A 13,513-nucleotide genomic window follows, 5' to 3' on the forward strand; every position below is an offset into this window, starting at 1 on the left:
TTCTTTGCCATAAAAAGCCCCTATCAACCTGTAGCCCTCAAGTTTGGAATTGGTGCCCCACACTCGGAGAGCCACGGTCTCCCTATCCCTGCACTGGGGCCTGCTCTGAGACGTTCTCAAACCCTGGGCCCTCCAGATGTTTTAGACTACAACTTCCATAATCCGGCATCATCTGAGGTGCACAAGGGAGGCTGTGCTGGAGCTCACATAAGGCATACCCAGAGATCCAGTGTTTTATAAAAAAAGTGTCAGTGTGGTCAAAGCGTCAAACTTACTTAAACCTCCCCTACTGCAGCAAAACTTACTATAGGTCCTTGGGACACTTACACTCTCTCAGCCTAGCCTACCTCATGGGGATGTTGTGAAGAGAAAGTGGGTTGGAGGTGGGGGGGACGACGACGGCCACAAACACTTCTATGAGTTCTTTGGATGAAAAGCAATAAATACATGCAATAAATAAATAGATATTCATTCAGCTTTTTTGATATGCTATTTTGGTCTTGCATTTCTTGCTTTAGTGTCTTCTCCACTTTCTGTTATGTGTAAAAGTACCTCTGCGAACATGTAAAAATTGCAGTTAGCCACCGGCTAATTAAATGATCCATGGCCTTGTAAGGGATGCTGGTGGCGCTGTGGTCTAAACCAGTGTTTCCCAACCTTTTTTGGGCAAAGGCACACTTGTTTCATGAAAAAAAATCTCGAGGCACACCACCATGCCAGATGGGGAAAGGTCACTTTTTACTTATTCACTTTTTGAATAATAAGAATTATACGTCATGGGGGGGGGAGGGCAGGATTTTAGAGATGTTTAGGTGGGGCATGGCCCCAAAAAAGGTTGGGAACCACTGTTCTAGAGCAAGTAAGAAAGCTACCCCAGAGGGGGAAGGGTGGATTGAAAAAGTGGAATGAGGACAAGAGCCTATTCTTGCCAGGCTGCTGCTACACCCACTGGTCTTCCAATTGATCCAAACTGGGTCGCAGTGCCAAGTGCAACCGTGCAAACTATATGGCCAAAGATTTAAGAAGCTGGTCCCCCAAGTGCAATGTGTTTGGGTTCAATGTGGAAAAAGTTGACAGCGGCGGGTCTGCACTTGGAGGGCAGGAGCTCTGCAAGGTTTCCAAGGCAGGGATCGACGCCGGGAACTGATGTGCCTGGGATCCTTTTCGTGCAAAAACACACCTACACTCTGCCCGCTGAGTCACGACGCGGAAGCCTCTGTGGTTGTTTGATGCTTGTTCAGCATTTGGCGGTCATTCTGGGGGGTTGGGGGTGTCTGGAAGAGGGGCAGCCCCCCGCCAAGCCCCTCGAGGCCCCGTCTCGGCTGCCCCTCGCCTCCTTCCCACGGCTCCCGGGGCTCCTTCCAGAGAACAGGAAGGCCCGCGACCTGGGGCGTGTGTATCCCCCCCCCCCAGTCTCGGGCGCCTTCCTCACCCGTTCAGCGGGGGTCCCAGGGGCTCGCAGGCGTCGGTTTCCCCCTCCGGGATGAGGCGCAGGACTCCCGCCAGGTCCGCCCGGCACTCCCAGGAGCAGGCGGCCGACAGGCAGCCGGCGGGCGCAAAGGGGCCTCCAGCGGCGGGAGCTTTTGCGAGGCCAGCTACCGCCGCCAGGCTGCTGCCGCTCGCCATGGCAAGCAGGAAGCCCCCCGGGCTCTGGGCGCCGAGAGGATGCTACGCGGCGGGTCCATACGCGGGCAGCGGAGAAGAAGAAGGGCGGCGGGAGAGGGGCGGTTCTCGAGGGGGGAACTCAGCTTCCCAAGATCGCGGGGCTCACCGGACGGTTCTTCCCTGCAGGAACTTCCGCCCTTCCGCAGCTTCAACCGTAGACGTATTAGCATATGATAGGATGAAAGCTGGCCATAGAGAAAAGGCGAAGTTTGGCTGTCTGCAGCCTGGATTCCCGGGTTTCTTTCGACGTTACAGCCCCGTGACGTCAGCGCCACGCAGGCAGCCAGACGGCAAGAGCCCCGCGCTGGGCGGCCTCTCCTCGCCGCCGCCACCCCGCCTCTCGCCGCCCGACTCGCCCGCCTCCCTCCCACGGCACACCAGGCAACGTCTGGCGGCACACTAGTGTGCCGCGGAACACCGGTTGGGAAACACTGGTCTAAACCACAGAGCATAGGGCTTGCCGATCAGAAGGTTGGCGGTTCAAATCCCTGCAATGGGGTGAGCTCCCGTTGTTTGGTCCCAGCTCCTCCCACCTAGCAATTTGAAAGCATGTCAAAGTGCAAGTAGATAAATAGGTACCGCTCTGGCAGGAAGGTAAATGGCATTTCTTTGCGCTGCTCTGGTTCACCAGAAGCGGCTTAGTCATATTGGCCACATGACCTGAAAAAACTGTTTGCGGACAAACGTTGGCTCCCTTGGCCCATAGAGTGAGATGCGCGTGCAACCCCAGAGTCGTCCGTGACTGGACCTAACAGTCAGGGGTACCTTTACCTTTACCTTTTATGGCCTTTTAAACTGGGGTGTGTGTGATAATTCTATGTATTTTTGTGCTTTTATATTGTAAACCGCCCTGTGATCCTGGAATGAAGGGTGGTATAGAAACATATAACATATGTGGCTTTTTAGTTTAGGGTAAAGATGACATCACAGGCATGTATAAAATCATACATTGTGTGGAGCAGAAACAAAGAATTGTAGAGTTGGATGGGACACTGAGGGACATCTAGTCCAACCCCCTGCAATTTAGGTATCTCAACTAAAACATCCAGCGAAGGAGAGTCCACAATCTCCTGAGGGAGTCCATTCCATTGCCGAACAGCTCTTACTGTCAGAAAGTTCTTCCTGCTGTTGAGTCAGAATCTCCTTTCTTGTGACTTGAAGCCTACCCTCTGCTGACTCACATTGTTGACCCGTGTTAAGACTGCGGTCTACTACGACCTCTAGATCCTTGTCACATGTACTACTAGCAAGCTAAGTATCCCCCAACTTATATTTGTGCAGCTGGTTCTTCCAGCCAAAGGGGACACGGGTGGCGCTGAGGTCTGAACCACTGAGCCTCTTGGGGTTGCTGATCAGAAGGTCAGCAGTGTGAATCCCCGTGACGGAGTGAGCTCCCGTTGCTCTGTCCCAGCTCCTGCCAACCTAGCAGTTTGAAAGCATGCCAGTGCAAGTAGATAAATAGGTACCACTGTGGTGGGAAGGTAAACGGCGCTTCCATGCGCTCTGGTTTCCGTCACAGTGTTCTGTTGTGCCAGAAGTGGTTTAGTCCTGCTGGCCACATGAACCAGAAGAAGAAGAAGAGTTTGGATTTGATATCCTGCTTTATCACTACCTGAAGGAGTCTCAAAGCGGCTAACATTCTCCTTTCCCTTCCCCCTCCACAACAAACACTCTGTAAGGTGAGTGGGGCTGAGAGACTTCACAGAAGTGTGACTGGCCCAAGGTCACCCAGCAGCTGCATGGAGACTCGAACCCTGTTCACCAGATTACGAGACAACTGCTCTTAACCACTACACCACACTGGCTCTCCAGAAAGCTGTCTGTGGACAAATGCAGTCTCCCTCGGCCTGAAAGCAAGATGAGCGCCGCAACCCCATGGTTGCCTTTGGTTGGACTTAACCATCCAGGGGTCCTTTACCTTTACCTATTACCTCTTCCAGCCTAAGTGTACACAAGTGGATAGAGAACAGTTTATCTCCCTTGTATCACAGTGGAGCTCTGAGATATCCAATGAAGCTAAATGTTGGAAGTGCCATTAAATTATGGAATTTGTTCCCTCCAAAATCTGCTCAATGGGTCAGAGAGGATGTTCCTCTCAGGAGCATGCAATTCCTAATTATTTTCGCGGCGATCAAGATTGACACTGACCTCAGTGATACTGACCTCAGTGATACCTAGCTAAATCATTAAGACTCCAGACGTGCCTATATGTCCCTGTCCTCTGCTTTTCCCGCAACCCCCCCCCCAAAAAAAACCCCACTCCCGTCTCAGTAATTTAAAAGTGTGGGCGTTTTCAACATGAGTAGAGGATGCAACAAAACTGGCTAATTAAGCAACTGCTTCAGAGAAATGATACGTCTTACAGATAGACAATAAAATGATTCGGGGCAAAGAAAGGTCCTGGCAAATTAAAGCAATTAAAGATTTGATGTAACATGGAGAATCTTATAGATCAGTGGGTGGTACTGCCCCCTGGGGGGCAGTGGGATTAGCTGGGGGGCAAGGAGGCGGTGGGAGGTGGGGACTGGGGGTGTAAGTGACTACCAGGCTTTGAAAAGCTGGTGACATGGAAACAAGTTAATCAATTTTGTTGAATTAATTCAGCTAAATAGTTTTAATTGGACATTGAATACATGTGCAATTAGTTGTTATGGTTTTGAATTCTACTGTGCTGTTATGTTCCTAAGAGGGTTGCAAAAACCACTATTCTGAATAATGCTTTTTTATGGCTGCAACCTAGCAGTCTGGAGGGGGGGCACCAAAAGTAGCATTGTAAGCATCACTGGATGGCAGAGTATAGCTGCCATAGTGCCTGAGAAGAACATTACATCATAGTGATTTGATTTAAATCAAATCAATTTAAATTCCTTTTTTTACAGAAAGGTTCAACCTTGCTGGCATCCTCTTAGTATTGACAATCGGAGGAAGGTTTCATTTTTGGAATAATAAATTTTCAGAGTAGTTTTTACAGTTCTATCAAAAATTACTGATTTGGTTCCACTATTAGAAATACATAGATAATTATGAAATTATTGTGAGGTTTCATAAGTTAACTCTTTATATTTGGACAACTTTTCTGCTGTACTTTATTGGAAGGAGAAAAATAACCATTTCCTTAATAACAATTTAAACAATTAACTAAAACAGTAACATTATATCATATGCAGTCCTTTTTTCCTGGGGGTACACATACCTTTAAACATTTTGTGAATCCAAATTTGGCTTCATTAAGGGGGGCGGTATTTCAATATGAGTAGGAAAATGAGAGTACCCCTAAATATTTTTTAGGAAAAAACCACTGGGCATATGTATCCATGTTTGTTAACTGATGTGGTTAAACAATTATTATTATTATTTTAAAAAAACTTAGACTGAGTTTGGAGAGGCTGGCCGTCCTTTTTCTAGCGGCGAGGAGAGATACAGTTGGTAGGCCTGGGCTGCCACAGGCTTGCAGAAAGAACAAGGAGGAGGAGAAACAGGCTGGTGGAAAGCTGTAAAATGGGAACCAGGGACTGGAGCAGAGAACTTCAGGGATTCCTGCTGCAGAGACTTTATTGGGTAGAGACTTTATTGTTTGGACAATGCCAGGCGAGCCCTGGGAAGAAGGGCCTGGAAGCAGTGAACTCTTTTATTAGTTGACTGGCAAGCACTTCAAGGTCTCACCAGGGACTTACAGATCCCAGTTACTATTTCCACACACCCCCTTTGGATTTGCTTCTACATTCAGGTGCCTATTCTGTACAGTTAAGTGTTAGTACAGATGTTGGAACCCAGTGGGATTGGGAAAAGGTTGCACTTGCCTCAAGTCTGAGTTGCACAGACATGCACAATTATTACACAAAGATCCCAAGACTTGTGGAGTATTCTGCTCACAAGGCTGCACTTTCATTTTTACTGCTTCACACTTAGCTACTTGCGCAGATCTATTCCACTCCAAACAATCTATTCATTGAACCTCTTGGAACTTAGCAGTTAAGAGGTAAGGGGTCGATTCTGTGTATATAAATTTGCAAAGGAACAAAATGGGATTAAGGTTTCCACCCACAACTCTGTATGTTTATTTTATAACATTTTTCCTGTGAAGAAAAGTCATGTTACCTCTGCAGACACTGTTTCACACTTTGGAGAACTGTAAAAACAAGCATCTGTGAAATATCTTCTTGTTAGAAAAACTGCCTTAAATATTCTTACAGAAACCTCTGGAAGAGCATGACATTGTGAATGGATTAATGGAATTCATTTACCAAAAAAATTAAACATGGCATATAAAGCCTCATGCTACATAATTAAAAACAAATTCTTATTGCCTTTGTTGTTGTTTAGTCGTTTACTCGTGTCCGACTCTTTGTAACCCCATGGACCAGAGCACGCCAGGCACTCCTGTCTTCCACTTCCTCCCAGTTTGGTCAAACTCATGCTGGTAGCTTCAAGAACACTGTCCCACCATCTCATCCTCTGTCGTCCCCTTCTCCTTGTGCCCTCAATCTTTCCCAGCATCAGGGTCTTTTCCAGGGAGTCTTCTCTTCTCATGAGGTGGCCAAAGTATTGGAGCCTCAGCTTCTGGATCTGTCCTTCCAGTGAGCACTCAGGGCTGATTTCCTTCAGAATGGAGAGGTTTGATCTTCTTGCAGTCCATGAGCCTCTCAAGAGTCTCCTCCAGCACCATAATTTAAAAGCATCAATTCTTCGGCGATCAGCCTTCTTTATGGACTATAATGTAACCTTATAGCCTTTGGCCTATAATGTAACCTAAATAGAAAACTATCTTTAGAAAGATTTTTTCCTCCAAAAGCATTTTATTTTTAAAAATCCAATTTAAATTAAAAAAATGATTTAAATCAAAAAATCCAATTTATATTTTAAAAATCCATATTTTTTTAAATAAAAAAATCATTGATTTTTATCCTCCCTGGGGGGAACTGAAATGGAGGCTAGTTGTCTGGGCTTCTTGCTAGAACCCTGGAAGTTGCTTAAGAATGCCAGGTACTAATGTCAGCCCTGTCTATGCTAACCTAATCTAATGCAGCGTTTGCATGCAATTTTTTTAAAAAAATAATTATTTTCAAATAGGTTGAGATTTCTTACTGTCAGCCATTCTCAAATATTTACCTTTTTTTTTTTTTGCCTATTTTTAAACCAGACATCCTTTCTAAAAAAAATTTTGACTGCTCATCCATGTTTTTAACCAACATTTTGGTTTTATTTAAATTTATTTTGAAACCTGCCACTTCTCCAAACCTTTTAATTTCTTCTCATGCTTTGGGAACACTCTCCAAGGTTTGTTCTAGAGTCAACAGCACATCGTCAGCAAACGCCCTTAATTTATAGACTCTAGGTCCCACCTCAATACCTTTAATTTCCCTGTTTTCCCTTACATTCTGAAGCAGTATTTCTAAAGTCATAATAAACAACAGCGGAGCCTTTTCTTCACTGCTATTTTTCTAAAAAAAAATTTAAAAAGGAATGCTGGAACTCACCATGTTCTCTTAAAATGGCAACAATGCCCACCTGAGAGGTGCCGGAACGGCAAGTTCTGGTTGGGGGTAAAAAGAGACCTGCTTTTCTTCCATATTGTTCTCCTGAAGTTTTAAAACTTATGTAGCTGTTAAATCACTTGAGGTGGCGGTTGCCATGCAGCAAAAAATATTTTTTTGTACCCACCAAAAAAATTTCCTGGGGCACTAGGTGTGGTCCTCTGGACGCACCGCTGAAAGTGGCTTGTGAGTTCCTGGGGTTGTGATTGGTTCATTACAGTCACTGATGGAGGATGATTCTGATGGCATGGCTGTGATTAGTTCTGGTTGGGATTTTTTCAAAAGGGAGGATCATTCCCAGCAGTGTAAACGCTGGTGAAATCAAAAGGGTGTGGAGACAGATTGTGGCTTGGTTTGCCTGCCACAGCCCATCTGTCAAAACTGGGATGTGATTTCTCATAATCACTCTGAACCAGTGGATTTAATGCAAGTCGTCAGCCGAGAAACAATTTGTTCCATAGCTGTTTTTGGTGAGTTCCATTGCGTTGAAGATGTGATTTCACCCCCATTTTTTTCTGTGGTTTTGAACACGTAAAGCATGTTTGAGATTTGCACACAGATTTAGCTTTCTGATATAGAAAAGCAAACTTCTCTCTATCTGACATGGGTTGCACTCACACGCCATACTAAACCAAACCAAACCAATAAGTAGTGTAAATGTACCAGCTGCTGAGTAAGAGATCTCATGTGCTTTGCTCTCCCCTGTGCTTTAAATCAATGTGGTGCCACAATAAGCAAAGCTGTGAACCCTGGATCTTGGTTAACCATGATCTGTAGCCGAGGCTTGTTGTATGGCTAACCGGTACCCCCAGTTCATATGACATGTTAAGTCGGACCTTGGTTCAGCAGCTGTGCAATGCTAACATAAAAATTGCACAGAGGGCAATGCACTTTCAAGCTCAGGCCTATCATGTTGTGTGAACCAGGTTGTTGTGTTTTCCTTTAGGAGAGGCATTTTTAATGGTTCCCTATACACCTGAGGTGTGGGTGGCGCTGTGGGTTAAAGCACAGAGCCTAGGACTTGCCGATCAGAAGGTCGGCGATTCAAATCCCCGCGATGGGGTGAGCTCCCGTTGCTCAGTCCCTGCTCCTGCCAACCTAGCAGTTCGAAAGCACGTCAAAGTGCAAGTAGATAAATAGGTACCACTCTGGCAGGAAGGTAAACGACGTTTCTGTGCACTGCTCTGGTTCGCCAGAAGCAGCTTAGTCATGCTGGCCACATGACCCGGAAGCTGTACGCCGGCTCCCTCGGCCAGTAAAGCAAGATGAGCGCCGCAACCCCAGAGTCGGTCACGACTGGACCTATGGTCAGGGGTTCCTTTACCTTTTATCCACCTGTTGATGGGCCGTGGGTGGGGCTGTGGTCTAAATCAATGAGCCTAGGGCTTGCTGACTTTAACTGTCAGGGGTCCTTTACCTTTACCTTTTTATACACCTGAGGGCCATCTTATGATCTCTGTAATCCTCATCAGCTGTCCAGAGTTTTCAACACTGAAGTAAAACTTCTTTGTTTTCAAGGGCTTCATTGAAAGGTGACCCAACCATTCTGAGGTAGTTACTCTGATGTTTTATTATATGTTTGTTATTTTATGATTTATGGTGTCATATTGTTTACTGCTTTAGTATTTTAAAATGTACGGTAAGTTATATGCAGATGTATATAAGTAGATAAAATATTGAAAATGGTGTAGTTGGGTGTTTTGTTTTTATCTATCCTGAGCTTGGGTCAGACAGGTTATTTATCTAAATGAATCAAATACAGCAGCATCAACAATTATTGGTTGATGAAGCTGCCACCTTCATAGCATTGGGCAATTGCCACTTTCATAGCATTGGGCAATGTTTCTCATGCCTCTCGTATTCTCCTTGTGTTCCAGAACTCTGTATTGTGTAAACGAGCTGATGGACGAAGATGAGAAGGACAGGGCAAAGAGGTATGGATATAGGCGCATGTCATTCTCCAAGCTCACCTGTCCTTATCTGAAAATGCAAAAACAGTTAACTATACCACTTCTGATAACAATGACTCAAAGCCCAAAGACCCAAAATGGAGGGTCGTTTCTCATTCTTGTTTCTTATTCTGTAGTAGTACAGATTTGTGTACCATGCAAGATGGCATCCGTTTTCATCATGGCTAACAAGGGTGAAATTATCAAAATTATCAAAGTTAATTAAAGGATAAAACTGTCAAAGTTCATTAGCCCCAAAAGTTGCTACATGCATCTTTTTGATGTTTTAGAAACTGTGGGGGAATAACTGAAATGTGGATCCATGTCATAATTATTCCACCCACACTTTCCCCTAGAATTTGGTGCTGCTGGAGTCAGGACACTGGGCTGGAAATAACTCTTTCCTAAGGATGTAAAATCTACACAATCCTGTTGGGTTCATGCAAGCACAATTGGCCAACATTGTGTTTCCAACAGGGGCAAAGCCAAATGACTGCAGTAGGCTTCCCCCTAACATTTAGTATCCAGCTGTGCAGTGCCTAAGGTCAAGTGTAGTATCTATTCTTATCAGTTTAAAAGAAGGAGGCACTGTTTAGCACTTATTTCATATTAGGTTTCCTGGAGATTGCACCTGTAGACTTCATCCCAAATACAGGGAGTTGCCTCCCAAAGTGGTTTACAAACCACACACCAACACATACACAATGAAATATAATATTAAAACCATTTCAAACATCAAAACAGTGTTAAAAGCCAACATAAACCATACAATAATACTTACCAGCATAGATCTAATATTCCAGAGCCAGAGAACAGTACTGTATCGTATATATGTAACCCAATCACAGGTTGCTTCCAGATGACCTGTTTCTTGAGCACTTACCCTGATTCGTTTTTTGCAAAGTTTGCAGAGAGGTTAGATGACACCAATTACTTATTGTTACTTATTTTAAGGGAGGTCATATAATATTGCATCAAGCAATTGTTACTTCATTTTCCCATCTGTTTCCTTATTGCAAGAAACTCGCTTTTGTGTTGGGGGGGGAGTGGGTTTGTGCAGAAGAATGCTGAATCAGCTTTAATTGAACCACCTGAATATGCTAGTATCTAATTGAATCCCACCTAAAAATAACCATAGTCTGGAATCTAGCTGTGAAAGGCTATGGTAAGAAAACAGGTCTTTGTGGCTGTTTTAAAAATGTTGAAATGATCACGACCTAAACCTCGATTTCACAGTTCTTTCATTATCCCTTCATTATTTTCAACGCACTTTTGTGTTTCGATTGACTAGGGCATCGCGCAACAAGTCAGAAAAGAAAAGAAGAGACCAATTCAACGTCCTTATTAAGGAACTATGTACCATGCTGCAAGGCCATGGGCATCCACTCAAGATGGACAAATCCACAATACTGCAGAGGACCATCGACTTCTTACAGAAACAGAAAGGTACCTGAGCTGCCTGCAGGCTCCTTTTCTCTGCCTCCCTTCTTAGTCGTGCCATTGCTATTTTTACTGTTACTGAAGTATATTGCACTACAGACATCTTAAAATGCATATCACAAGCTTTAAAAGGTGTGCAATGCCTTGCGATAACCCACCCCACCCAGTTAGCCTCTCTTTAAAGAGCACAAACAAACAGGATATATAACCTCTAGTTTGGGGAAAGAGGGAAGAGGGCATGTATTCCCAAGGCAAATATATTTTATAAGAAGCTTTTGAAATGACAAGGATGTGGCTCTTAACATGGTAAGGCATAAAAAAGGGAGAGCCTTGAGCTTTTAAAATAAATACTTTAAAAAGAGCTGCATGAGTACTTATGCAAATTAACACTCAACCTTTTGCATTTTTTCCCCTTACAAACTTTGTAAAACTCTTGTATGAACACATGGAGCTGCCTTATGCTGATTCCTAGCCCTTTGTGCCTATTCTGTTTGGCAAAGATGGAACTGTAGTACTCCAAAACATGTTGCCCTCCATATGTTTGGACTTCCACTCCCATCATTCCTGACAATTGGCTATGCTGTCTGAGGCTGATAGGAGCTGTAGTCCAGAACATTTGGCAGGCTTCAGATTGGGGAAGCCTCAGACAGAGCCTACAGAGCCTGAGTCAGAGGTCTTACAGAACATCTGTTACGTGGTCTTTCTTAACTGGAAATGTCCAGGACTGAACCTGGGACCTTCTGCATGCAACTCCTTAGAAACTGTTGCAAAACTAAAGGGCGCTGAAGAGAGGGAGATTATTTCATTGTCAAAAATGTCATGCAACCAGTGCTTTTCTTCTAAAAAAATGTTTTTGGGTACTCTCATTTTCCTACTCATATTGAAATACTGCCTCAATGAGGCCAAACTTAGATTCACAAAATGTTTAGGGGTATGCGTACCCCTGCGTCCCCCCCAGAAAAAAAGCACTGCATGCAACTAAAGAGGTTTCTGGACTGGGAATCATGGACACCAGTAAGACATGAACACAATTGAGGATTGAGTATATTTATGGGATGTGTGTTCAAATGCATGTTTGCCTCAGCGGTCTTATGCATTTGGTCCCATGCCAACTAAAACTGGATTTCGGCCGTGGCATTATCTGCATTCTCCTGTTTCCTTATCAGATCAATAATTATTTCTAGTCATTAGAGATGATTGTCAGGTTTTTCCTCACTGTTTTGTCTATAGTTAGATTATCTTCTAGTACAGGGCTGAAGGGGTGATATATATAATATGTCTAATTTTCTGATATTGCTCCCTTTAAATGGGCTTCATGTTTCACAGTGTTTGATACTCCTGTGCTGCTCAAAATCATAACTTGCCTGCCCTCCTTGTTTTCTCTTTTAGAAATCACAGCACAGACTGAGGCCTGTGAGATTAGGCAAGACTGGAAACCTTCATTTCTTAGCAACGAGGAGTTCACTCAGTTGATGTTAGAGGTAGGATAGAATTCAAATTGTACAGAATATGGGGGTGGGGGTGCTGATGTTCAGTTCTCTTTGTCACCAGGTCATTAACCTGCTGTCCTTCTGAAAGGTGCTAGAAAAACCACACCCAGCGTAATACGGAATGCCATCTGCCAACAGCTTTATACATGTGACAGTCTGGCTGTGAATTTCACTTTTCACAAACAACTTGGCTGGTGATATGAAGAATTAAGATTTGAAGCATCTTTCTGGTTTCCAAAGCCTGACATCCAGTTGTTTTGGCAGTCAATAAAATGCCTAACAGCCCTTCTGCAGTTTGTTTAATCATATATTCCCAACTATTTCCCATGTTTACTGTGGGAATTGGGAAGTTCATAAACCTTACACTTGAGCCACCCTAACTACGGGTATATTTGGACATTCGCCAAATGATTTTTTTACGTGTTCTGTGAATCATCCTATTTGGGTTTCCATTCTCAATCAGGCTTAGTGGGAAATAAGCATTCTGCACATTTTTATATATAAAAGAGTCCATCTATCTGCCTACCAACTTACCAACCCGTCTTGCTTTTAATTGTTTGTTAAAGCAAGGTTTCCCGTTGTTTTCAGACAGTTCTCTGCTTTTGTTTCCCTTGCCAATGTTTAAGGGTGTGCACTGCCCTAGAATTGCAGTGTCTTGATTATTTCCTTCTCATAGAGATGTGATGACTCACCTTCTTTGGAAAAGAAGATATGTTTATCTCCATCTGCAAATGCCTCTTGATGAGCGAGTCAGTCCATTGCAGTTCAATCAAAACAGGCTCCTGCCTGAGACGAGACAAGCTCTTCGCAGGCTTCATTTGCAGATAGAGGACTATTTAATGAACCTTCTCTGTGCTGAAGGTTCTTTATTTTTGACATTATTTTAATGATTTCCCCATGAATGTGAGGGAGCAGAATAATTTGGGGAGTGGGAAGGAAGGGTACTGGACCCCCCCCCCCGTCCAAGCTGCTCATCTTGGCTCCCTGCTGACCTGACAACAACAACACAGTTGTGATCTCAAGAGCATGTTGCCATGTGTGCAGCACTCATCAAAACTCCAAGCCTTTTACCGCACTGACATAAATAAGAAACATTGACTAGGGAGAGAAATAATGAAATGGAATGAATTAAGTCAGAATAAAGGGAACAGAAAAATTTTGCTGCTGTGGACTCCCAGGTCTCTGTGTTGCTGTTTCAAATAATATGGCTGGGACTTTTCCATGTGGCTTGTGAAAACCTGGTGTTCTTTAATTTTTAAAATACAGTGATGTTCTGGAGAAAACAGATACATGGATGAAGGTAAAAAGGAACAAAGGTTATTGAGTTCACTAAAGTTCTCACCAAATAGCCTCTGAAGTAGTTCAGGAATAAACTGCTGAAAGATAGTTATTATCCCACCTGAACTCTTTATTTGCCTTCATGGTTTTGATTCTA

At 44.0% G+C, this 13,513-nt stretch overlaps 1 protein-coding gene across 10 annotated transcripts in view; it reads left to right on the plus strand.

The window, feature by feature from the left end:
- The window catches only part of PASD1 (PAS domain containing repressor 1), a 106,576-nt gene that overhangs the window by 50,292 nt on the left and 42,771 nt on the right, over positions 1–13,513 (plus strand). For all 10 annotated transcript variants that reach the window (XM_083486379.1, XM_083486380.1, XM_083486381.1 and 7 more), the window contains exons 2-4: positions 9,077–9,133; positions 10,440–10,594; positions 11,978–12,069. In XM_083486379.1, coding sequence (XP_083342505.1) covers positions 9,102–9,133; positions 10,440–10,594; positions 11,978–12,069 — 279 coding nt within the window. In that variant the 5' untranslated portion in view covers positions 9,077–9,101. The remainder of the gene's footprint in view (positions 1–9,076; positions 9,134–10,439; positions 10,595–11,977; positions 12,070–13,513) is intronic.

Source organism: Podarcis liolepis (genome assembly GCF_965112155.1).
Source record: "Podarcis liolepis genome assembly, chromosome: Z".
NCBI lineage: Eukaryota > Metazoa > Chordata > Lepidosauria > Squamata > Lacertidae > Podarcis > Podarcis liolepis.